Source organism: Vigna umbellata, chromosome 7 (genome assembly GCF_029865625.1).
Source record: "Vigna umbellata cultivar VRB3 chromosome 7, Vumbellata_1.0, whole genome shotgun sequence".
NCBI classification, from domain to species: Eukaryota; Viridiplantae; Streptophyta; class Magnoliopsida; order Fabales; family Fabaceae; genus Vigna; species Vigna umbellata.
The window spans coordinates 36299812-36326464 of record NC_142171.1 but is presented as its reverse complement, the minus strand read 5'-3'; the positions used below and the strand labels follow the sequence as shown (position 1 = coordinate 36326464).

The 26653-nt window shown below is 35.2% G+C and overlaps 1 protein-coding gene across 1 annotated transcript; it reads left to right on the top strand.

The window, feature by feature from the left end:
* The first annotated feature begins 21650 nt into the window (after positions 1-21650).
* TLP7 (tubby like protein 7) lies at positions 21651-26329 on the top strand. The gene is made up of 4 exons (XM_047323400.2): positions 21651-22126; positions 22922-23009; positions 24557-24686; positions 25557-26329. The coding sequence occupies exons 1-4, from the start codon at positions 21812-21814 to the stop codon at positions 26146-26148; spliced, it is 1125 nt and encodes a 374-aa protein (XP_047179356.1). The 5' UTR covers positions 21651-21811; the 3' UTR covers positions 26149-26329.
* Positions 26330-26653: the final 324 nt, after the last annotated feature.

Sequence of the window (26653 nt, the reverse complement as noted above, 5' to 3'; positions counted from 1 at the left end):
GACAAAATCTTTTATCTTATATCTTCCAAATAACTAAAAGATCTAGATAATTATAACATTATTTGGAAGATATTTTCTTTTGATATTCCCAAATTAAATTAATTCAACAACTGAATTTTATCTTTTAACTTTTCTAACTTTCTAAAATTTCATAAATGGCCTAAAATTTCCTCTATCTACACTTTAGCCCCTTCAGAATTCTCCAAAATTGCACTAGAATCCCCTGTTGACCAGCTTTGGCCAGAGAGTGATAACAGTTGAAAAACTGTTATTTTTATGCTTAAAATTGATACTAAAAGCAACCTTTAACACTTAGAAACTAGCTTGGAATCATGTTTTTGTTCATATTTTTGGAAATAAGAGAGCTGGACAAGTTTATGCTTGATTTCAGTGTTTTATGCAGGTTTTAAGGTGAATTTGGTGAAATAAGTGAAGCAGGATAGATATGGAATCAAAAAAGAACTCAAAAAGTGCTAACGGAGAAGTCGCAACTACCGCTCAGCGGCAGTTTACTGCTGAGCGGCACTAAGAAAACCATGTTGGCTCCGCTGAGGGGTGAAAATGTCGTTGAGGGGAAGAATCAATCTCACGCAGTTACCGCTGAGCGGTAGTTTACCGCTGAGCGGCACTATTTTGGGCTTGGACCTAATTTTCTGTAATATTACGAACAATATATAAGCTTTAGGTCTTCCTAGGTTTTGTATCTTTGGCTGGGAGGAAGCATAAACACACTTTTCACCCCTTGGGGGTAGATTGGGAGATGATGACGACTGTCCTCTTCTCTTTCTAGGGTTCTATCTTTCATTCCTTCATTATTGTTCATCTAGTTTCACCATGAATATGGTGAACTAAACCTTGTATTGTTGTTGAGGAATCAATGTAATCTTATGAAACTCTCATATATGGAATTTGTGTTTAAACATCTTATTTTAAGATATATGCTTTCTTTCATCATTAGTTAGGGTTTTTCCTCATTGCTTAAAGCATGCATTGTTTAACTCATTCGATGCCATGATTATTGATTTTGTCGATATGGGAACGTACGGGGAAATCTAGATCCGGGGAAAATCTCCCAATAGCATATTGGTTGCCTTTAAGCTTCTATGCTTCAGAATTAATTATTAGGGATGCTAGGAATTGTATGAACTCGTAATTAAGGATAGGTGATGAAAAATTTATGAACACCGAAAAAACGGCGCCACAAACTTGTTTAACAATCGGCAAGTGTGACCGAATCGTATCAAGTAATAAAACTAGGTAAGACCAAGTATCGTTTTCCCAAAGGACTCACGACCTAGTTAGCTATATGATTTGTTGATTATTTGAGACTTGTGAACAATTGATTGTAGGTTTTAAATGCAAAAGACAGTAATTAAACATGTATGCATGAATTTGATCAATGGAAAAGAGGAAAACAAACACTTTAATGAATTAAATGGATGAGTATGTTGTTGGGGTTATCAATTTCATCTTGTTCACTCTCATATACTTTAGGAATTCATCATTCTTTTCATCAATTGCTAATGCCACTCTCTAAATCACCTTGCAAGAAGGCCTATCCTTAATTACGAGTTCATACAATTACAATTCCTAGCATTCCTAGTAATTAGTTCTGAAGTGCAGGAGCTTAAAGGCAACCAATATGCTATTGGGAGAAATTCCCCGGATCTAGATTTCCCCGTACGTTCCCATATTGAAAAAATCAATAATCATGGCAATGAATGAGTTAAACAAAGCAAGCATTAAGCAAAGAGGAAAATCCCTAACTAAAGATGAAAGAAAGCAGGTATCTTAATATAATATGTTAACACAAATTCCATATATGAGAGTTTCACAAGACTACATTGATTCCCCAACAACAATACAAGGTTTAGTTCACCATATTCATGGTGAAACTAGATGAACAATAATGAAAGAATGAAAGAGATAGAAAAACCCTAGAAAGAGAAGAGGAGAGCCGTCACCATCTCCCAATCTACCCCCAAGGGGTGAAAAGTGTGTTTCTGCTTCCTCCGAGCCAAAGATACAAACCCTAAGATATCTAGGTGTTTAAATAGGACATAAAAATAATAGAAAACGGGTCCAGGCCCAAACAGATCATAAAATCGCAGAAAATTGGCCCAAAACTCGTCTGGTTGACTTTTTCCGTATTCTAGTTGATTGGTTGACCTTTCTGGTTGACTGGTTGACTTTTCAGGCTTACTAGTTCACTTTTCTGGTTTTGGTTGACTTTTCAGCATTCCAATCATTCGGTACTTCAATTCTTCTTTCAAATCATTCAATTAGCCTACAAAATCAAGGAAATCTTGCACAAAACCATTAAATTCACTTTTAACTCTCTTATTCACAAAACTAAAGCAAAAATATGAGTTCAAGCTAGTTTCTAAGTCTTAAAGGTTGCTTTTGGTATCAATTTTAAGCATAAAAATAACGGTTTTTCAACCGTTATCAATAGGCCTTCTTGCAAGGTGATTTAGAGAGTGGCATTAACATTGATGAAAAGAATGATGAATTCCAAAAGTATATGAGAGTGGATAAGATGAAATTGATAACCCCAACAACATACTCATCCATCTAATTCATTAAAGTGTTTGTATTCCTCTTTTCCATTGATCAAAACTCATGCATACATTGAGAAATTACAAAGGAATTACAATGCCCACTTACACAATTGTAAGTTGTAAAAATTTTCATGTTGTGGAGCTTTCATAGAAATGTTGCATTTTATTGATATGTTGTGCATTTTTGTCTTTGCAAGAGGAACTGCAACAGGTTAGGAAGCAATATGTTTGTGAATGGATTTGGGATGTGGACAATGTGCGGAGGAATCAAGTGTTCCAAGATTTAGGAATTTTGTAGAATGTTGGGGAATAATGATTTTTGCAAAGTTATTTATTGTTTGTTAAGAACTTTTTCAATATGTATTGATGCTGACTATACATATTAATTGTAGAATTTTAGTTTGTTTTATTGTTCTTAAGAATGTTGAAAGAAAAGTAGTTGTTACATTTATTGTTAATGAAATTTGAAGATCAGAATGATCAATGTTTAAAATGTTTGCACTATAGTCCGCACTAAATTTGGATGTCAAGATTTATGAAATATTGTATGTACATGGTTCTATGTAGAAAGAATAATGAAAATAAATTGGCTTAACTGGCAATGATGAAAAGAAATTAGGCACTCCAAAATGAGTTTCATGTACATAGTTGACCTTCTTATGAAAAAAGTTCAACTAAAGTACCCACTTATATTGCCTTTGGTACCAGTTCTATTCCTGCACCATGACTCTTAGTTTCTTTTGCCACGTATTTGTTCATAAATTGTATAAAAATTGGTTCCAAGTTACTTATAATTGGAAAAAATGATGAGAAAGAAATTAGGCACTCCAAAATGAGTTTCATGTACATAGTTGACCTTCCTATGCAAAAAGTTCAACTGAATAACCCACTTATTTTGCCTTTGGTACCAGTTTTGTTCCTACACCATGACTCTTAGTAATTATGTTTCCTTTGCCACGTTTTTGTTCATAAATTGTATAAAAATTGGTTCCAAATTACTTATAATTGAAAACAATGATGAGAAAGAAATTAGACACTCCAAAATGAGTTTCATGTACATAGTTAACCTTCCTGTGCAAAAAGTTCAACTAAAGTACCCACTTATTTTGCCTTTGGTACAAATCATCAATGTTATCTAATACTGTAAAAGGCATGTTACTAACTGCCTTTGAATGTCTAGGAAAGTAAAAAACAATAAAACTAACTAAAATATACAAACGACACACACAATCAACATCCATGTCGTTATTTTCTATTAACAACTTTATCCTACTTATGACATCTTTTAGAGTGAATGACTTTGAAGAAAATTATTGACAAACAACACCATCAGAGTTATCATCAAAATTGACATCTAAACCACCAACACCCAACCCTAAACCCATGCAAACATCGCCAACTGTAAATGGTACCATTGTTTGCTTCAAAACAAAACATTCATTGCGGCCAACCCAACGTCTAACCATTTCCTTCAACAAAGGAGTGCAGAACTCAATTGGGTTGTTCATATGAAGACACCACCACTAGTGCAGAATTGGCTTTTAACGTCCTGATAACAGTTGAAAAACTGTTATTTTCATGCTTAAAATTGATACTAAAAGCAACCTTTATACTTAGAAACTAGCTTGAAATCATGCTTTTCTTCATATTTTTAGAAATAAGAGAGCTGGACAGGTTTATGCTTGATTTCAGTGTTTTTGTGCAGGTTTTAAGGTGAATTTGGTGAAAGAAGTGAAGAAGGAGAGAGATGAAATCAGAAAAGACATCAAAAAGTGCAAAAGGAGAAGCCGAAGTCACCGCTGAGCGGCAGTTTACCGCTGAGCGGCACTCAGGCACTCACGGGAGATCCGCTGAGAGGCAAAATGGCCGCTGAGGGGAGAAAACAAGACACGCACTTACCGCTGAGCGGTAATTTACCGCTGAGCGGCACTTTAATGGGCTTGGACCTAAGTTTTTGTAATTTACGAATGGTATTTAAGCTTTAGGGTTTCCTAGGGTTAGGTATCTTTGGCTGGAACGAAGCAAACACTCTCTCTTCCACCCCTTTGAAGGAGGATCTTGGATGCTGAGGCTTCCTCTTCACCTTTTTAGGGTTTATTCTTTCATTCTTTCATTGTAATTCATCTAGGTTCACCATGAATATGGTGAACTAAACTCTGTATGTTTGTTGGGGAATCAATGTAATCTTGTGAAACTCTCATATATGGAATCTGTTTTTACATCTTTTAATTAAGACTTATGCTTTCTTTTCATCATTAGTTAGGGTTTTTCCTCTTTGCTTAATGCTTGCGTTGTTTAACTCATTCGATGCATGATTATTGGTTTTGTCGATACGGGCACGTACGGGGAAGTCTAGATCCGGGGAATTTCTCCCAATATGATATTGGTTGTCGTTAAGCTCCTGCACTTATGAACTGATCATTAGGAATGCTAGGAATTGTATGAACTCGTGATTAGGGAGAAGCCTTCTAGAAAGGTACTTTAGAGAGTGGCATTAACAATGATGATTTGAATGTTGAATTCCTAAAATATATGAGAGTGGATAAGATGAAATTGACCCCCAACAACATATTCATACATTAATATCATTGAAAGTGTTTATCTTTTGCTTTTTGCCATTGATCAAAACTTCATGCATACATGTTTATTTTCTGTCTTGCATATTAAACTCCAAATATTTTATCTGTAAGTCTTAGCTAATTAAGAAACTACATAACTAAACTAGGCCGTGAGTCCTTTGGGAAGAACGATACTTGGTCTTACCAAGTTTATTACTTGAACGATTCGGTCATACTTGCCGATTGAAAAACAAGTTTGTGACATCATATTTTGGTGTTCATAAATTTGTTCATCAAGCTTTTGGCGTCGTTGCCGGGGACTCGTGGTTTAACTGGTTAATTTGTGTGATTATTGATTATCTTTGACTTATTTTTTTATTTTTAATTTAAATTTCGAATTTTTTTTTTATTTTATTTTATTTTTCTGTTTTCTGTTTTTATGTTTTCTTTTTTATTTGATTTTATTTTATTTTATTTTTTCTGTTTTCTGTTTTTCTGTTTTCTGTTTTTTATTTTCTGAATCTTATATCTTCTCTTATATCTTTTTTTGCTAACCAAATCTTTTCTAGGGTTTTGTGTTCTTGTGTATGTAGGAGGCAATTCGAACTAGGAGCAAGAAAACGACAGAACCTCTGCTTGAAGGATTAGAAGACAGTAGACGGAGGAGAAGAATCAGAGCATCTAGAGAACTTTTCCCTCCTCCGGAAACTCTGTTGCAACCATCACCACAAGGTTCTGACAATAGCACAGAAAATATGGAGAACAATAATATCAGAAGAACTCTTGCTGATTACACCAATATAGCTGGACCTCAGCACTTTAACAGCATAGCTAGACCTAGAGTCAATGCAGCTAACATGGAGGTCAAACCAGCACTGATCCAACTGGTAAAGAGCAATCAATTTAGTGGGTTATCTCATGAAAGCCCATATGAGCACCTTACTACATTTAATGAAATTTGCAACACAGTCAAAATCAATGGGGTGCCAGACGAAGCGATCAAACTTAGTTTGTTTCCTTTCTCATTGGGAGGCAATGCTAAGCTTTGGTTGAATTCTTTTGCAGAAGGAAGTTTCACAGAGTGGGAAGCAGTGGTAACAAAGTTTTTGAACAAGTACTTTCCACAATCAAAGGTGACAAAAGGCAAGCAAGAGATATCTTCATTTAAGCAGGGCATGGAAGAATCACTGGGGCATGCATGGGATAGATACAAAAGTCTGCTAAGAAAAACACCCACGCATGGTTTTGAAGAACAGGAAGTAGTCTTAACTTTCCTTGGAGGGCTTGGTTCACAAACCAAGATGATGCTTGATGCCTCAGCAGGAGGCAATATTAAATGGAAAACTCTAGAGGAAGCCACAGAAATTATAGAAAACATGGCTACTAGTGATAATGAGCTGCACAGTGAGAGAGGAGCTCCTATGCAACAAAAAGGGGTTCTCCAATTACAGACACATGATGCCTTGCTAGCTCAAAATAAAATTCTGACTCAACAGCTGGAGACTCTGACTAAAACTCTTGCACAATTACCTAAAGAGTTGAAAACTGCTGCACAGGTACAAACCCAGTTGTGCGAATTATGTGGAGGTGATCATATCAATGGTCAATGTGCTTTTCCAGTGGAAGCCGTGGAGGATGTTAATTTCATGGCTAATCAATTTCCATGTCGTCAAGGGAATTACAATCAAGGGTGGAAACCACATCCAAGCATTGGTCAAGGACAAACTGGGCAAGCAAATCAATATAATAAGCAGCAGCAACCAACCTTTTGGCAACAGTTATCTATGCTTAATGAAAGATCAACAAGGTTGGAAGAAACTCTTCAGCAATTCATACAGAAAACTGAATCTTCTCAAAAGAGCACTGAAGCTGCTATAAAGAATTTGGAGATTCAAATGGGTCAGATTACCAAGCAATTGGAAGAAAGGCCAAACAGAAATTTTGGGGCTAATACTGAGGTTAACCCCAGAGAAGAGTGCAAAGTGGTAAAGAGTGTGAATGAAGAGACAATTGAGTTAGAAGAAGGAGAAACAGAAGAAAGAAGAGAAATAGAGAGCAAAAACACTTTTCCTTTTCCAATAAATCAAGAGAAACAAATGGACTTCACAGAATTATTCAGAATAGTGGATAATGAAGCACCTTGGGAACAGATTCTACAGAAAATTGCAGTTTACACCAAATCTGATGAAGAAATCTCTACAAAAAAGAGACGTAGAGATGATGAGGTAAAAGAATGTATAACTGTTAAGAAAGAGTCATTCCCTCCTAAAGCATCAGATCCAGGCAGTTTTTCTATCCCTTGTACTATAGGGAAGAAAAAGGTAAAGAAAGCTCTTCTTGATTTAGGATCAAGTGTTAACTTGATACCTTATTCTTTACTGGAGCAAATCGGCAATGTTAAAGTGAAACCTGCAAAGGTTAGAATAGTAATGGCCGATGGATCTTCAAAGGAGCCATGTGGGATTGTAGAGGACATTATAGTTTGTGTTGGCAAACTTCAGTTCTTGGCAGACTTTGTGGTGATGAAGATGGAGACCGAGAAGATACCTATCATACTTGGAAGACCGTTTATGAAAACGGCCAGGGCTATCATAGATGTAAATGAAGGTATAGTGGTGCTCCAGGACAGAGAGGAGAGAGTGGTGGTAGATGTCTTCAAAGATGAGACGCAAGCAAAGGAGGAAGAAGCTAGTTATAAAGCTGCATTTCGAGATGCACCCATGACTAGCCGTAAAGATGAAAATCTTGAGGTTTCAGGTAACCATTGTTTGTTGTTTCAGGTACCCCAGGAAGAAGAGATTGGAAGAGGAGAAGAAATTCCTAGAGACTGGAAGAAAAGAAGACTCCAACTTGGCACACCTGTTAGAATTAAGAACAAGTTGTGGGTTGTGAAGGGCTTTAAAGAGAAGGAGATGATAGAGATAGAGTCTCCATATTCTAGAAGAACCAAAACAGTTCAAAGGAAACAGCTGAGGAGTTGGTGGAATGACAACATCAACTATAAAGAAGATGGAACTTGAACTTTATTGGGTCAAGCTAATGACATTAAAAGAGCGCTTGCTGGGAGGCAACCCAATGAATTTAAAAACTTTTGATTTGGTTTTGTAATTTTTAATTTGTGAACATTATTTTTGTATTTATTTTGTTGGATATAGCATCTACTGAAGGATGCTAGGTGGTTAAGTATCTACTGAAGGATACAATGGCTGTAACACCTACTGATGGGTGTTGGTAAGAAAATTTTGCACCTACTGAAGGGTGTTGGTGGATTTTGGGTCAGGCTCGTGACGTTAAACAAGCGCTACCTGGGAGGCAACCCAGTTGATTGAATATTTTTGTTGATTTGTTTTAGTTAGGGTTTGCATAAGCATTTTGAACATTGAATTGCAGGGAGCCAGTGAGGGGCATGTCTAGGAGGCACGTAGGTTAAGAAAAGAAGGAGAAGAACACATCACGAAAGTGCCGCTGAGCGGTACTTTACCGCTGAGCGGTACTCTCGCAGATTGGGTTTTAGTTCCCCTTAGCGGGACCCGAGCCCATTAGGGTATTTTTAAACCCTAAGCTGCGTATTCTTTCACACTTTCAGATTTTTCTCTGCACAAAAACTCCCACATACCTTCTCCAAGGTTTTCCACATATTTTCACTCTTCCCGCTTAAGAAAATTTCTCTTCCACTCACTTTTTCACTAGTATGCCATCAAAGTTTGGGGTTGGAAGAGAGCATTCTAGCTTGGAAGCATTCTCATTGCATCTAGTATCTCCACCCAAGTAAGTAACATGCATTTTGTTCATTCTAGGGTTTTTGATTTTGAATATGATTGTCAAAACATGAAGATTTAGGGGTTTTGATTTCTTTGCATGATTTGATGATATATTTGATGTTTGAACTGATTAAACTGCATGATTATGAACTGGAAAACTGAAAATTGCATTTGGGTGGAGTTAGGAAAGCTTTAAAACAGGTTTTTCAAAAATCTGCAGAGTTACCGCTGAGGGGTAAACTGCCGCTGAGCGGCACTCTGCCAGATTTGATTTTTCTGTTTTTTTTGTGTTATGGAATGTGGTACTGGTGGCGCTGAGGGGGAATTCTGACCCTCAGCGGTGGTTTAGCTTCGAAAGGAGTTGTGTTCTGTGTTTTACTAATGATTAACATCATGTTCTGTGGTTTTGTATTTGTGTTTTGAATGTAGGAATGACATCCTCTTCAGGAAAAAGATTGAAAACCATGGCAACCAAGAGAAAGGAAAAGGAACCAGAGCAACCCCACTCTAGCAGGTTCCTCTCTAGGAAACATGAGAAGCACTTTAAAGTGGTTTAGGACAGGAGACTTCTGGTGGAGAGAAAGGTTGGAATGATACCTAACCTTGCTCCTCAATTTGGAGAGCAAGTTTTAGGGAATGACTGGGGAAAGCTAGCCACTTATCCTGCACCTGCTAACATAGCTGTGGTTAAGGAATTTTACACCAATGCAAAGAAGATTGGTGATTATCCAGCTGAGAATTATTTGGGCTATGTCAGAGGCCATGCTATCAGGTATGATCCTGATTCTATTAATAACTTTCTGGACACTGTATGGGCTGGTGAGCAGTGCCAGTTTGCTCTTTGCATGGAGGAAGGTGCTGATTATGAGGATGTGGAGAGAGTACTGTGTATACCTGGAGGACACTTCCAAAGGAATCGATCTGGCTCAGTGGTTAACATTAGGAGGACAGATTTGACTCCTCTTGCAAAGTATTGGATGGCGTTTTCTCATGCCAACATTCAGCCATGTTCACATGTGTCAGATATTACTCTCAACAGGGCATTCTTCATCTACTGTGCTATCAGAAACTTGAATGTTAATATTGGGCAGGTGATAGCTGATGAGATTAGTGTGTGCGCCAATACTTCAAACAACAAAGCACCACTAGGACATCCTTCTTTGATCACGCACCTTTGCAAGATAGCTGGGGTGGACACTTCTGCTCCACCTTTTGAGAGGCCAAGAAAAGTTATTGATGAGGCCTACTACAAACAGTACTGTGGAGGTGAGGATGCAGCTCAGCCAGTTCCACCACGCCGGGCTCGTAGAGAGAGAGGGCCAGCACAGAGCCAGACATCTGCTGATACACATGAAGCAGAACCATTCCAGATGAGGGACATGTATATGTCTCTTATAGGAGCTCAGTTGCAGTCCATTCATAGAGGGCAGGTGGCCACTGCTGAGATGATTGTGGGGATGTATGATACACCTCCAGCCCACAGGTGGACTATGGATGAATTCCATAATGTGGTAGCTTGGCCAGAGGAGCCAGTGCATGGAGGAGGAGCTGGAGCAGCTGAAGCTTCAGCTAGAGAGATGGAAGAAGATCAAGCTGATGATGATGATGCATTTGAAGATGATGAAGATGAAGAGGAAGAGGAAGATACAGAGGACAGCTCAGACTGATGAGGAGCTGAGATAGCATTTACTGATAAATGTTATCATATGATTATGCTTTTGTGGTTTAAGTTTTCTGAACTTATTTGTTTTTGTTTTTAGATTAGGGTTTGGTGTACTCTATTTGAAACCTGGTTTCTTGTGATGGTTTGCTATTAACTGTGATTGTGTGATAAGTAATACTGAATGATGCTTATGATTAATTGATGTTGAGATGATGTGTACATTAAAATGCTTATACAGGTGATTCACAAGCTTTGTGAACAAATGCATGATATCATGATTGTGATTGTGAAATTAAGCAGGATGTGTATGTCAAATGTGAATGAGCTTATATGTGAGATTTTGAGCTCCAGAGTTGTTATTGTTGAATGCTATTACTTTGAAAGCATGAATGGTTTTGCCCAGGTTTTCTATGATTGAATCAATTGCTTGTTTTGCATCATATGATCAAGGCCGTTTGTTGGAAACCTTTTTATTGGCCAAATTTGCAAAAATTAGCCCACTAAAAGAGAACACTTTGTGTTCAATCCTTTTGAACCCTTAGCCTTGAACATACACTGAAACCTTTGATTGAAAAATCTTTACCTTGAGTTAAGTAGAAGATCTTGTGTGGTATTGTTAAATGTTCAAGTTTGGGGTTGTTGGGAAAACATGAAAAGCATTGAGCTAAGAGCTAAAAAGTAAGAATATGCAAAGAAAAAGAAAAGAAAAGAAAAAGAAGCAAAGCTCAATGCAAAGGCAAAAGAAAGTTGGGAATGAATAAGATGATTGTGTTGTTATGATTCTCTTAACTCAAGGATTTTGTGATCCAGAAAAACCAATTTTCTTGTTAGCCCAGCCACATTATAAGCCATTGAAAAGTCCTTGTGATGATGCATGCTTGTGAATGTTTTTGATTGTGGTAAAATGAAAGGCAAAGTTGATTCAGGTGACATTGTGATAGACGAGTGAATGAGTGATTACCTTTTATACACTTGTGTGTTGAGTGAAATACTTTACCTAGTGAGGAAATATTCCATTAGCACATGAACATCCATGCTTAATTGATTGGTCATTCATGAAAAAGAGCATTTGTTGGGTATTAACTGATTTTGTGAAACACTAAAACATGTGCACATCTTGATTGAAATCTTGATCATAAGTTTGATTGATGTTTTTACTTATCTTGAAAAGAAATTTTTTGAATGAAGTGAACCATCATATGAATTGGTTTAAAGATGGAGTTACATCTTGTTTGCTTGAGGACAAGCAAAGTTCTAAGTTTGGGGTTGTGATAACAGTTGAAAAACTGTTATTTTCATGCTTAAAATTGATACTAAAAGCAACCTTTATACTTAGAAACTAGCTTGAAATCATGCTTTTCTTCATATTTTTAGAAATAAGAGAGCTGGACAGGTTTATGCTTGATTTCAGTGTTTTTGTGCAGGTTTTAAGGTGAATTTGGTGAAATAAGTGAAGAAGGAGAGAGATGAAATCAGAAAAGACATCAAAAAGTGCAAAAGGAGAAGCCGAAGTCACCGCTGAGCGGCAATTTACCGCTGAGCGGCACTCAGGCACTCACGGGAGATCCGCTGAGGGGCAAAATGGCCGCTGAGGGGAGAAAACAAGACACGCACTTACCGCTGAGCGGTAATTTACCGCTGAGCGGCACTTTAATGGGCTTGGACCTAAGTTTTTGTAATTTACGAATGGTATTTAAGCTTTAGGGTTTCCTAGGGTTAGGTATCTTTGGCTGGAACGAAGCAAACACTCTCTCTTCCACCCCTTTGAAGGAGGATCTTGGATGCTGAGGCTTCCTCTTCACCTTTTTAGGGTTTATTCTTTCATTCTTTCATTGTAATTCATCTAGGTTCACCATGAATATGGTGAACTAAACTCTGTATGTTTGTTGGGGAATCAATGTAATCTTGTGAAACTCTCATATATGGAATCTGTTTTTACATCTTTTAATTAAGACTTATGCTTTCTTTTCATCATTAGTTAGGGTTTTTCCTCTTTGCTTAATGCTTGCGTTGTTTAACTCATTCGATGCATGATTATTGGTTTTGTCGATACGGGCACGTACGGGGAAGTCTAGATCCGGGGAATTTCTCCCAATATGATATTGGTTGTCGTTAAGCTCCTGCACTTATGAACTGATCATTAGGAATGCTAGGAATTGTATGAACTCGTGATTAGGGAGAAGCCTTCTAGAAAGGTACTTTAGAGAGTGGCATTAACAATGATGATTTGAATGTTGAATTCCTAAAATATATGAGAGTGGATAAGATGAAATTGACCCCCAACAACATATTCATACATTGATATCATTGAAAGTGTTTATCTTTTGCTTTTTGCCATTGATCAAAACTTCATGCATACATGTTTATTTTCTGTCTTGCATATTAAACTCCAAATATTTTATCTGTAAGTCTTAGCTAATTAAGAAACTACATAACTAAACTAGGCCGTGAGTCCTTTGGGAAGAACGATACTTGGTCTTACCAAGTTTATTACTTGAACGATTCGGTCATACTTGCCGATTGAAAAACAAGTTTGTGACATCATATTTTGGTGTTCATAAATTTGTTCATCACGTCCCCCCATAGACGTCCGTCCACAAAAGCCCCAATGTAAATAATTGACCGGTGGTATATTCGTAAATAAGTGATACTCTAGACGTCCGTTGTGGGAGGGGGCGGACGTCTATAATATTATAGACGTCCGTGGGAGGGGCCCGGACGTCTAGGAGGATGGACAATCACCTCTTTAACCCACCTGTCAGCCCCTTAAACGTTCGTTGGGGAGGGGGTCGGACGTCTATAATATTATAGACGTCCGACCCCCCATATCGGACGTTTAAGGGGCTGACACGGTCTTTGAAGAATTAATTGTCTTCAGCCCCTTAAACGTCTGTTGGGGAGGGGGCCGGACGTCTATAATATTATAGACGTCTGGGCCCCTTCCACGGATGTCTAAAACCCCCCGCGAATATCAATTTTAAATCCCCAAAGATGTCATATTAGTGACGGCCCCGACGTCTATGATATTATAGACGTCGGGGCCCCAGAGTACCGAACGTCTAATAGTATTAATACTAAAAATGTGAACCCGGGAGCAGTTGCGCTTACTGTTCATCGTCTTCCCCGCGAACTCTCTCTGCGGCATTGCTTTTTCAGGTGCGTTTTCTCTCTTTTGGACCGTTTAAATTTACTTTCAATCCGATTACATTGCCCTGTGATGAAATATCTTTGATTTGAACCGATTAAAAATCGTTTTCGGTGCGTTTTGGTGCAGTCTCTTGCGTGTTCTTGGGCGGCTTCTTTGACTGTTTTTGGGCTACGTTTTACGCCGTTCCCTCCTCGATTTCCCTCCCTTTCATTTGCAATCTACTTTTCAGGTTAGCTTGTTCGTTGATATAGGTTTTTTGTATGCATGTTATTGGGTTTTGTGTATGCATGTTTTTTACTCTAAGGTATGCATGTGTTATTGGCTTTTGAATATGCATGTATTAGTTGTGTTATTATAATTGTGATATGTCAGTATATAAGTATCAAATCATTGAGTGACACTTAGTTCCCGTTTGAAATTTAACACAAACGATTAATCTTTTAATCGTTTGTGTTAAATTTTGAATTGTCCGATTGGACAGTTTGAGAAAATTAATTTTCATAATTTGCAATAACATATCAATTGGAGTTTATGGATAAGATTGATAAAATTTCGGTTCAGTATTTGTGTTGTTCTCCGGATGCATATTTGATTGTGGTCGTCGTTGACTACTCTCATTTCGTGTATTTCGGAGACCAATGCGAAATGCTGCCGAAATCTTATCAATTTTATGATGTAGATTTCAATGCACGTGTCTTAGCAAATTATGAAAATTAATATTTTTGAATGGGTAGGAACTAACCTTGTGAGAGTTAAAAAACTTCAACTGATGATTTTACGAACATAGTATGGATCGAAGCTGGATGAACGAACGTCGCATCAGTGAAGAATATGATAAGGGTGTTTCGAAGTTCTTGCAATACGTTGAACAAAATGCTAAGTCTGTCAACGAGACATATTTTTGTCCTTGTGTTCGTTGTCTTAATCTAATACGGCAAGACTTAGGCAATGTGCGTGACCATCTCTTCATGTACGGCATAATGAGGACTTATACCGTTTGGACTTGGCATGGAGAAGTATTGGACCAGCCTACCACGTCACGAGGAACGAATTATGTGGAAGAACGGATTTGTTGAACCTCAGACCATTCAACCGTTTGGTAACACACTTCAAAACAGACAACATTATTTGCAAACATGGATGGATGAGTCAAAAAGAGACGTATACCTTGTGCCATACATTGAGGGGTAGGTGTTGTTATATGTGGTCAGTTCATTATTATAGTTTCCTTAATTAGTTAAATAACTATTTGTCCTTCGTGATAAGTCGCACTGGCAGCTGATGGTCATCATTCCCAAACAATGTAAAATTGTATGGTTTTGTTCGTTGCACAGGAAGATGAAAAATGACTTGAGAACCATGCTTCAAGGGTAAGTGTTTCTCCAAAAATGACTTTGAATTTGATGTTCACCTTCAACTTTTATGATAAATATAGTCATATTAATTATACTTTGTGTTTTTAATCTGTACAGAGTTATTGGTAAATCTTGTGGTCAACTAGTTCAAATTTTGTATCCAAAGATTGTAAGTCATTTATAGTTCTAATTCATTTTCTATGTTATTGAATGATCTAAATTCTTAACTATTTAGTTTGTCATTTTAGTGTAACCAGCAGCTATATTCATGGGAATGTGGCTTCTATGTGATGTGTTGGATTAAGACCATCATTCGAGCTGTCATTACAGATGACTGTAATGAGGTAATTATGTATACCTTGAATACATTACAAATCAAATTCATCTTCAAACATATATGAAACACATATATATTATTGCAAAATTGTTCTGGGACAATTTTCTGCTTTTCAGGTGTGGTTTTATTGCAAAAATAAAAGGTTTAATCCTTTACTACATCCCTATTTATGTACGAATTTCTCAATTGGGTCCTCGTTTTTTAAAGTGTATCAAAATGGTCCCTAATTTTGAAAATTGATATCAATTGAGTCCTTTCCGTTAAGTTGGCTGGACGGCGTTAAAAAAATTGATGAGTGGATGCTGAGATGACCAACGAGCGCTCGTCCACCAGCGAACGAACGCTCGTCCAGCAGCGAACGAACGCTCGTCCACCAGAGAACGAACGCTCGTCGACCTCTTACTGCTGGACAACCGTTCGTTCCACACTGGACGACCGTTCGTTCGGTGGTCGACGAGCGTTCGTTCGCTGATGGACGAGCGTTCGTTCGCTGGTGGACGAGCGCTCGTTCGTCATCTCAGCATCCCACTCATCAATTTTTTTAACGCCGTCCAGCCAACTTAACGGAAAGGACTCAATTGATATCAATTTTCAAAATTAGGGACCATTTTGATACACTTTAAAAAACGAGGACCCAATTGAGAAATTCGTACATAAATAGGGATGTAGTAAAGGATTAAACCAAAATAAAATAATTTAAAAAAAAAACGCCCAGTAGACGTCTATTAGTGCACTGTCCGACGTCTATAAACGTCCGCCAGTGCACAACCCGACGTCCAACGCCAACCCTAGCACAAAACCATTCAGGCATATGGTCGTCGGGGGAGGTGCCTGGACGTCTGTGTAGACGTCGGGGGGAGGAGACGCCGGACGTCTGAGGAGACGTCGGGGGAGAGAGGCGCCGGACGTCTATTTTGGGCGTCGGGGCTGACACATCGGACGTCTATATACACGTTCGATGTCGACCCCCGACGTTTGAGTAACGTCACCCACAAAGACGTCGGGGGTAGGTCGGAAGTCAAAAGGCCAAAAGAACGGACGTCTAAAGCCCTTTCTGCACTAGTGCACTTGAATGGAGTCTCCTCGATACGAGTTCTATCAATTTGTCGTAGTATACCATCGACTATCGATTTTGTGTCGCGTCATGCCCGCAATCGCAACTACAATTCATTTTCAAACCAAAAAAACCATCAAGAAACTCTTTTCAAACAAAGATATCAATTTTCAAAACATTAAATCTACTTACATTATTATAACCTTCTTCTTTTGTGCAATCCATCACTACCAATCCAACCAAACTACAAAAACAACCTTCAATTATCTAATAAATATTGGTTAACTCAATTTAAATCAGCAGTTTAGTACATCAACATGTTGATATCTCTTTATATAATTAAATTATTGTAGCATTCTAGTTAATACTTTTAATTCCAAACCATTATCTAATACTAAATATAATATACTAATAACTCCTTTTTACAAGCTATCTAATATATATATATATATATATATATATATATATATTTATATATTTATATATTTAAATATTTATATATTTATATATTTATATATTTATATATTTATATATTTATATATTTATATATTTATATATTTATATATTTATATATTTATATATTTATATATTTATATATTTATATATTTATATATTTATATATTTATATATTTATATATTTATATATTTATATATTTATATATTTATATATTTATATATTTATATATTTATATATTTATATATTTATATATTTATATATTTATATATTTATATATTTATATATTTATATATTTATATATTTATATATTTATATATTTATATATTTATATATTTATATATTTATATATTTATATATTTATATATTTATATATTTATATATTTATATATTTATATATTTATATATTTATATATTTATATATTTATATATTTATATATTTATATATTTATATATTTATATATTTATATATTTATATATTTATATATTTATATATTTGTATATTTGTATATTTGTATATTTATATATTTATATATTTGTATATTTATATATTTGTATATTTATATATTTGTATATTTATATATTATATATTTGTATATTTATATATTATATATTTAAATATTTATATATTTATATATTTATATATTTATATATTTATATATTTATATATTTATATATTTATATATTTATATATTTATATATTTATATATTTATATATTTATATATTTATATATTTATATATTTATATATTTATATATTTATATATTTATATATTTATATATTTATATATTTATATATTTATATATTTATATATTTATATATTTATATATTTATATATTTATATATTTATATATTTATATATTTATATATTTATATATTTATATATTTATATATTTATATATTTATATATTTATATATTTATATATTTATATATTTATATATTTATATATTTATATATTTATATATTTATATATTTATATATTTATATATTTATATATTTATATATTTATATATTTATATATTTATATATTTATATATTTATATATTTATATATTTATATATTTATATATTTATATATTTATATATTTATATATTTATATATTTATATATTTATATATTTATATATTTATATATTTATATATTTATATATTTATATATTTATATATTTATATATTTATATATTTATATATTTATATATTTATATATTTATATATTTATATATTTATATATTTATATATTTATATATTTATATATTTATATATTTATATATTTATATATTGTAATATATTATTTTATATATTCCACTAGAAAAGTTTACTGCACTTTATAATATATAAAATTGTAATCCTGTATACCCAAAGTCCTAAACAAAATATATATTAGTACTCTGTATAATATATAACATAATCATTATAGTATTTTAGATCCAAAATTTAAACCTAAAACTTATGCTATATAATAAACAACGTAATAAATTTTATATATATATATATATATATATATATATATATAAATATAATAGATATCAATATTGACTAACATCCCATACAATTAATATATATGCCCTGCACCCATACCATATAAATATATATTTTAAACAAGATTTAATCAACTAACTCAATCAATAATTCTGCGGCATTATACTAAAAATAGCAAAACTCCCTTGCATCAATTTTTTTTTTTTAACCCGAACAACAAATAATTTTAGTGTAGATTTCCAGCGAAACAGACATTTTACTTTTCTGTTTTTGGCAGAAATATATATTATAAAACAGCGAACAGTTCACTAAAACTTTCTTTCTCTTATTTCAGTCTAAAACAAAATAAAAAGTAGGTTTATCTTCATTACCCAAGTGTATATCATTCATGCATCATTATTTAATATTCATACACTCATACACTTTTATTTTGCATATATCACAAGAAGGATTGCAGAAAGATTGATCAATCAATATGTTCATAGTTAACAATCCATTATAAAATTAGACAGATTAGTCTATACCAAATTGATTCATATAAGTAATCGAAAACCTCATTTTACATTTCTTTTTCATATAACATAAAAGAGTATATGTATCAAAATTTCCAGAATTCATAGGCACCATTACAATCGCATAGCAACACGATACAAAAATCAAAAGCAATTTAGCTCTCCATACAATTCAAAAATATAGGTAGCCTCTACCTACCAAGTTCACTAATAAGGACCTATAAAACAATATTGAAAGAAAGATATGTAGTTATCGAGACTATTGAAAAAAATTAACTCTCAAGTTCATTCATGCATCCCTTCAAACACTTGGCAGGTGTAGGAAAATTAACACCTAGTCGTTCGAAAGACAAAAATCAATTTCAAAAGCTCTGGAAATCTATCTTACAACAACTTTCGGGACCAATAATTGTTATTAAACATTAAAACAAAAACAGCAAAGGTACGATTAATTAAGGACGCAAGTCATAGTTAAAAGGAAGAAAAGACCTTTTATAAAGGTACTCCGGCGGCACTACGGCGGCACTGGGTGGTTGGGAGGAGGGAAGACGACACCATCTATGTTTTGCCTTCGAAAGCCGGCATTGCGGCGATAGGGTGGCTGGGAGTTGGGAAGACGACACCGTCTAGATTTTGCCTTCGAACGCCGACACTACGACGACACTCGGTGGCTGGGTGGAAGGAAGACAACATCGTCTAGGTACGGCGGCACTCCGACGGTAGTGGTGGCTGGGTGGAAGGAAGACGACTTTCTCTCTCTAGTTTTCGTTCTCGAGCTTCTCTCTCAAATGCTTCTCAGATTGCGAATCTGAAAATTTCGAAATGAGGCTGACTTTTGAAATCTGCCTCCAATTCTCATTGTCACGTCATTCTCATATTAAAAATTCATTTTTCACGTGCACCACTGAAATTTGGACACGTGTGTCCCGTGTCTAAATATTGTCAAAAGTTATTGTTGAAGTATCATTTTTCTTTCCTTAAAAGACATTGAAAAATAGTATTTTTACAAGCTTTGTTTTTAATTTTTTTGGATAATTCATCATATTATTATATTTATCCATATTCTGTTGAATTTTTGTATCTTTATATTTAATGTTTCTTATAATATGTTTTTATATGTATAATTTGTATGCTAAATAGGATTTTTAAAATACTGATTTTTGCTGTGTGATATGAATATGACAACAAACCAATCTCACTAAATTGTTGTCTAAATTTCAGAATAATAAAATAAATATAAGATTTTCTGTCTTTTTCTTTTATCTTATCTTTTGTACTCTTTTTTATTTTTTGAGAAGAAAGTGATTTTAACTTTTGTATTTTTAATTCTCTAACTAAGTGTTTTTGAATTTCTATTGATTAAATTATAATTTTGGGTTAAATATGTTTTTAGTCCCTAAACTATTGATCGTTTCTGGTTTTCGTCCCTCTTCCAAACTAAGGTATGATTTGGTCCTCAATCTTTAAAAAACGTTCGTTTTAGTCGAAAAAACGAACGTTTTGAGGACTAAAACGAGGACTAAAAACAAAATTTTGAGGACTAAAACGAACGTTTTTCTAAAGAATGAGGACCAAATCGTACCTTACTTTGGAAGAGGGACGAAAACCAGAAACGGCCAATAGTTTAGGGACTAAAAACATATTTAACCCTATAATTTTTTGAACACTAATTTATGCCTTCTGTACAGTATATAACGCATTTTTCTTACATTTTTTTTCTAAAATTTAATTAGTCTCTTATGATGGGGAATTTAATATTTTTAAATTGTGTAATCACAAATCTTAATTTACGTTTTCTTTCTAGGAGTTTTTATAAAAAGACTAAAATATGTTTCGAAAAGATAAACAAACACAATCAAATAATTAATTAATCCAAAGGATTATCAGAAAAAACTGAATTACTACAAGTGAATAAAATAGAAGATAATGTTTGTAAAGGGAAGAACAAGAAGGAAAAAGGAAAAAAAAAGTTATGTAATTTGCAATTACAACAGGGTGACAAGTTGTATGCTTAGTCAATAAAACAAGGTTTAATACGTATTTTGGTCCCTCTTTTCGTAGGGTCTGTTCAAATTGGTCCTACTTTTTTTCAAAAGTTCACTAAGATCCCACTTTTCGCAAAAACGATGCACGTTAGTCCTTTTTTAGGTTTAATACCTATTTTGGTCCCTCTTTTCGTAGGGTCTGTTCAAATTGGTCCTACTTTTTTTCAAAAGTTATCTATTTTGATCCCTATTTTGATCCCTCTTAGTGAACTTTTCGTATTTTGGTGAGCTGTACATTTTGATCCCTCAAAAGTTCACCTCAACGAAAAATGTACAGCTCACCAAAATACGAAAAGTTCACTAAGAGGGATCAAAATAGGGAACTTTTGAAAAAAAGTAGGACCAATTTGAACAGACCCTACGAAAAGAGGGACCAAAATACGTATTAAACCTAAAAAAGGACTAACGTGCATCGTTTTTGCGAAAAGTGGGATCTTAGTGAACTTTTGAAAAAAAGTAGGACCAATTTGAACAGACCCTACGAAAAGAGGGACCAAAATACGTATTAAACCATAAAACAAAGAAAATTATCCCAAAAAAAGAAAAAAAATAAAAAGGGATAAATACAGCATAGACCAAGTCAAATCACAACCCATTCAATTCATCAAATCACTTTTCAACCCACTCCCCCTACCCTCACCCGCCGGTCATTCGGTGCACCTTCACCTCTCTCTCACATGCTCCCCTCAACCGCGGGTCACTTTAAGATCAACCCTCTCCCCACTCTTTTCTCTCACTCGTTACCTTCTCTCCCTTCTCTCCGTAAAACGAACAAACAAACACGCCTTTCTCTCTCTGTTTTTTCTTTTCTTTCTGCTTTTTCTTTCTCTCTCTACATTTTCGTCTTATGAGCCCTAACTCGCGGACCCATCGTCGTCGCTAGCTATGTCGCTGAGGAAGGTCTTTCGCACCCGCAAGTTCTCGAGATCGTTCAAGGAGGCGCCGGCGGTGGGGACCGCCGAGGGCGGGGTAACCGGAAACGGGGTTGAACACGCGCACGAAGATGGGTGGTCCAACATGCTGCCGGAGATCCTCTACGAGATCGTGCGCCGCGTCGACGCCGCCGAGGAGCTGTGGCCGAACCGCCAGAACGTAGTGTCGTGCGCGTGCGTGTGCAAGCGCTGGCGCGACATCACGCGTGAGGTCGTGCGTGAGCCTTTGCACACCGGGAAAATCACTTTCCCTTCGTGCCTTAAACAGGTTCGAGGTTCCCTCTTCAAAAGATCAGTCTTTTTTTTTTTAATTTGTGGGCAGGAAGCATTCTTTTAATTTTGAAATTTCCCGGTTGGGATTTTGTTTGTTTGTGCTCAGAATAAAATGATGAATGCTTTGACGTTTTTCTTTTGATGCTTCTTTTCCGGTTAATTTCTTTAATTTGATATATTTAAGCATTTGTGGTTTGGTTGTTTGTAAGATCATTGGGTCATTCAATTTTGGGTTGTGAATGTTTAGTTAATGAGTGGTGAATTTGGGAATTATGTCTTAGGGATCGGCAGGATTTGGGAATTTTGTTTGTCTAAGATATGGACACACTTGGTTAGTGTCTGATATTCGAATTGGTGCTCTATTGCTGCGAGAGAAACTGCAGTGGTTTGATAGAAAGGGTGCTGGCGTGTGAATAGGTAATTAATGTTTGAATAAGTGGTTGTTATTAGTTGCAGCTTTATCTTTGTGAGAGTGGATAAGATGGTAGAATTGGGAATATGGATCCATGTTGGCCTTTCAGAAATGGGGTGGGTGGGTGGGGGAGTTTCATCTAACATTTAGTGGATAGGAATTATTCGTTTGCATGATGTGTTTCAGCACTTTGGTCACTGTTTAACATTTGCTGAAATATCTGATGTTTTAGCTTCATTGCTTACCTCAGTAAAAGATAGTAATTTGTAATTTCGACGAGTTGTTTTATTTATGTTATTGAAGGTTTATTTTGTATTGAATACGGGAATCAGGGAGGTTTGGAATTTGACATTTTGGTTGTGTGTTGATGACTTGCAGCCCGGACCACGTGAGGTTCCCCACCAATGTCTTATAAAGCGGAACAAGAAGACCTCAACGTTTTATCTATATCTTGCTCTAACACAATGTAAGTAAGTATTGTATTGGTAAACAGGTTTATTTTTTGTGTGTTGCTTTAGAGGTTGATGAAAATTAATTAGGGCTGGAATTGAATGATCTCCTGTACTCTGTAATTCTTCTTATGGGTAGAGCGTTGACAATATGTGAATAGACTAGATCTGGGCTCCGTCTTATTATCTAGCATAAAATCAAGCTTTTCTTGTTTGACTAAGGCATGCTTTGCTTTTGTGCTTCAAAGCGGCACAAGTTGAAATGGCTATTTAGTTTGTCAACATGTAAGATGACTGCAAGTTTTGTTTATAAATGTTAATGGAAAATATTTGTCAAACTGCATAATTATGGCCACTTGGTTGACCGGACCTAGTCCAAGATGATTAGCTTTACTCAATTTTAAGAACCTTCCTTGTGCAATTTATTCATTTCGAGTTTTTTGATTACCTAAGATAAGAAATGTAACAACCAAATTGGAGTTGACTTATTTAAACGGTGTGCTTTTATTTATAATTGGAGGTTTTCCTAAGGGGGAAGGATCTATTACTTGTGGTCTGTTTGTTGAAATACAATGTGGGAGATGTACATTTATTAAAAGCAGCTTGGGAAGCTTTAGTTTTCACGAAGGGGCCTGTAGTAAGAAAAGAGAAGGAATAACTTAAAGAAGCTTTAGTACAGATGTTGTTATTGATAGGAACTTGGGTATTATGGTGGTGCTTAGATCCCACATTGAGTAGCATGAGATTGTCTCTGAAGCATTTAGGTGCTTGGTACAACCCCGCCCCCCTTAATAACTACCTGTAGAGGGTGGATTCCACAAGTGATTTGGCCTTATCAGTTATATTTGAAGATAGATATATTAGTTTTTGCAGTAAATCATGTTTTCCAGAGTTGCTTAATTTCATCAAATTTTGCTGTGGTCCTAGAGCATCTTACATGTAGTGTGTTTGGTTTTTCTTAGGATAACAACTTCAAATTATTCTTATTTTGTTAATCTGGTAAATAATTCATTTCATAATAATGTGCAGGTGAAATTAATGTTCTTTTTTATTTACTTATATTTGGCATTGCTTAGGTAGAGCTATGTTAAGAGGTCTACTGGACAGTGAGGACATGGTTGATTGAGATACAGGACTGCAATTGATTAGCTTTATGCTCTGCTTTTTCTTTTAACGTCACACAAGTAATATAATGGACAATCTGTTGTTGGATCATTTCTGGGGTGAAACTAAATAGAATATAGTGTCCAATAAATGGTACCTACGTTGTTTCCTGTAAAAATGTGTTTGTTGGAGCTGAAATTTTGAAACTTTAATTGGTTGAATAATCTGAGACTTTTTGAAACGCTAGGAAACTAATAATATTATGATTTTTTAAGTGTTGTAATAAATCAATGTATTTTGTATAGGAGTTGGTTTTAGCCACTAGTGTATGAGTATTATCTTTCTCAATAATATGTGAAATATAATCTTGATAATGCACTGATTTCTTATTAAGTTTTATTTGATGTGCCTGAGATTTAATCCTGTTTTTGTTTCTCGTTTCTCCCCTACCTATTGCCAGCATTCACAGATAAAGGGAAGTTTCTACTAGCAGCTAGGAGATATAGGTGTGGTACCCATACTGAATATATAATTTCCCTCGATGCTGATGATTTATCGCAAGGAAGCAATGCTTATGTTGGAAAGTTAAGGTAACACTCTATCCTAAGAAATAAAAGAACTTCTTTTCTCCTTTGTTTTAGTTGAATGGTGAAGTCTAGACATCTAGTATTTGTAAGGTACTACCATTCTTTGCCTTTAATTCTGGACACATACATATTTTGTTTTCAAATTGCTTTAGCTTAGAACTACATATGCTGTGCAATTTAACCTCTTTGGTTTGTCTTTTGTGGTTGACTTCATGAGAACTAGAATTTGTTTCTGACTCAATCATGAAACTGTCAAATCTGTTTGTGTTTTACCATTAGCAAGCTGTGTCTAAATGTATTTAAAAAACAAGTTAACGAATGAACCTTTTTTATTGCATTTGTTTTTATATGTTTGAGCATAGAGACCTGTTTAATTTGCATCCTTCCATCTACTGCTAATTCTCCTCTTCAAACAATAGAGAAAAACAAAATACTCTCAAGCTTTTGAAGGAAATAAAAGTGTACACAGACCGCCACTATAAATCACACCTTCACATGTGCCAGAAAGAGAAAACAGTTCTATTTGCTTATGTTTGACTGTCATCCAATACCATCTTTTTTAATAATTAGTGGTACAGATAGGTTGGTTGTGCTGCTTTTTTAAGATAAAAACTGCACAGGCGACTTTAGGAAAAGGCTTCCAGGAGAAACTGGATGAGAAATTTGGAACTATTGTGGTTGTTCTTGATTTACAGTTTGTTTTGTATTCCAGTATTTTGAATGATATGGTTTGTATCTTGCGCTGAATTATACTAATCTCTTAAACCTTCCTAGTCCTCATAAACCAAAACCATTTAATGTTGATGTTGGTCAATTCTTTTGATGCTTCTCTAGTTTCTCTACCAATGACTAGTTACCGAAAATTTTTCACAGCTCGGATTTTCTTGGCACCAACTTCACGATTTATGACAGCCAGCCACCCCATAGTGGTGCAAAACCATCAAGTGGCAGGGCCAGTCGGCGGTTTGCCAGCAAGCAGATAAGCCCGCAGGTTCCTGCTGGTAACTTTGAGGTGGGGCAGGTGTCCTACAAGTTCAACCTGTTGAAATCAAGAGGGCCAAGGAGAATGGTTTGCTCTCTGAAGTCTCCTGTGACTCCTTTCAAAACTACAGGTGAAACTTCAGATAGCACATCTCTTGATGGCCATAAGATGCACGATAAAGAACACGCTGCTTCTGGCCACACAATCTTGAAGAATAAAGCTCCCAGGTGGCATGAGCATTTGCAATGCTGGTGCTTGAATTTCCATGGTCGTGTGACAGTGGCCTCAGTGAAGAACTTTCAGCTGGTTGCAACAGTCGACCAAAGCCAGCCAGGAGGGAAAGGGGATGAGGAAACAGTTCTTCTCCAGTTTGGTAAAGTAGGGGACGATACTTTCACCATGGATTATAGGCAGCCCTTATCTGCTTTCCAGGCTTTTGCCATTTGCTTAACTAGCTTTGGCACTAAACTTGCTTGTGAGTAATATAATTTTGGTGTTACTGCATATTTATTCGGTGGAAATGAATGTTGGAAGTGAATAGTTATTTTTTACTCGGCTTTTGAGTCTACAAATTTGATTTCAGGAAGCTTGTTGTTGTAAATGTTATATCATCAATAGGACATGACATCTTCCATAATCAAATATATTACCCTATTCACGCCGATGGTCCATAAATTTTATTTTAATTCATGTTAGTGTAAGCATGTTATGGAACTTTTCTAAGTTCAGTTTCTTTTGCTTAAGAACCACGCACTCAGATTATGATTCTGTTTTTCGGGTAAAACAGATTGAGCAAATAAGGTGGCATTTCAATATTTAATTCCTCTTGATGACAAATACACGTCACACCGATGTCATACACGTTCTATTAATCATAAATCTTTATTTCTTCTTTGTGGTATCCGATACCTTGTGCGTAGGTGTGGATTTTTCTGGACCAGCAATAAAGGTGAATAGCATGTGGATTGTTCTAGACAGAAAAGATGTT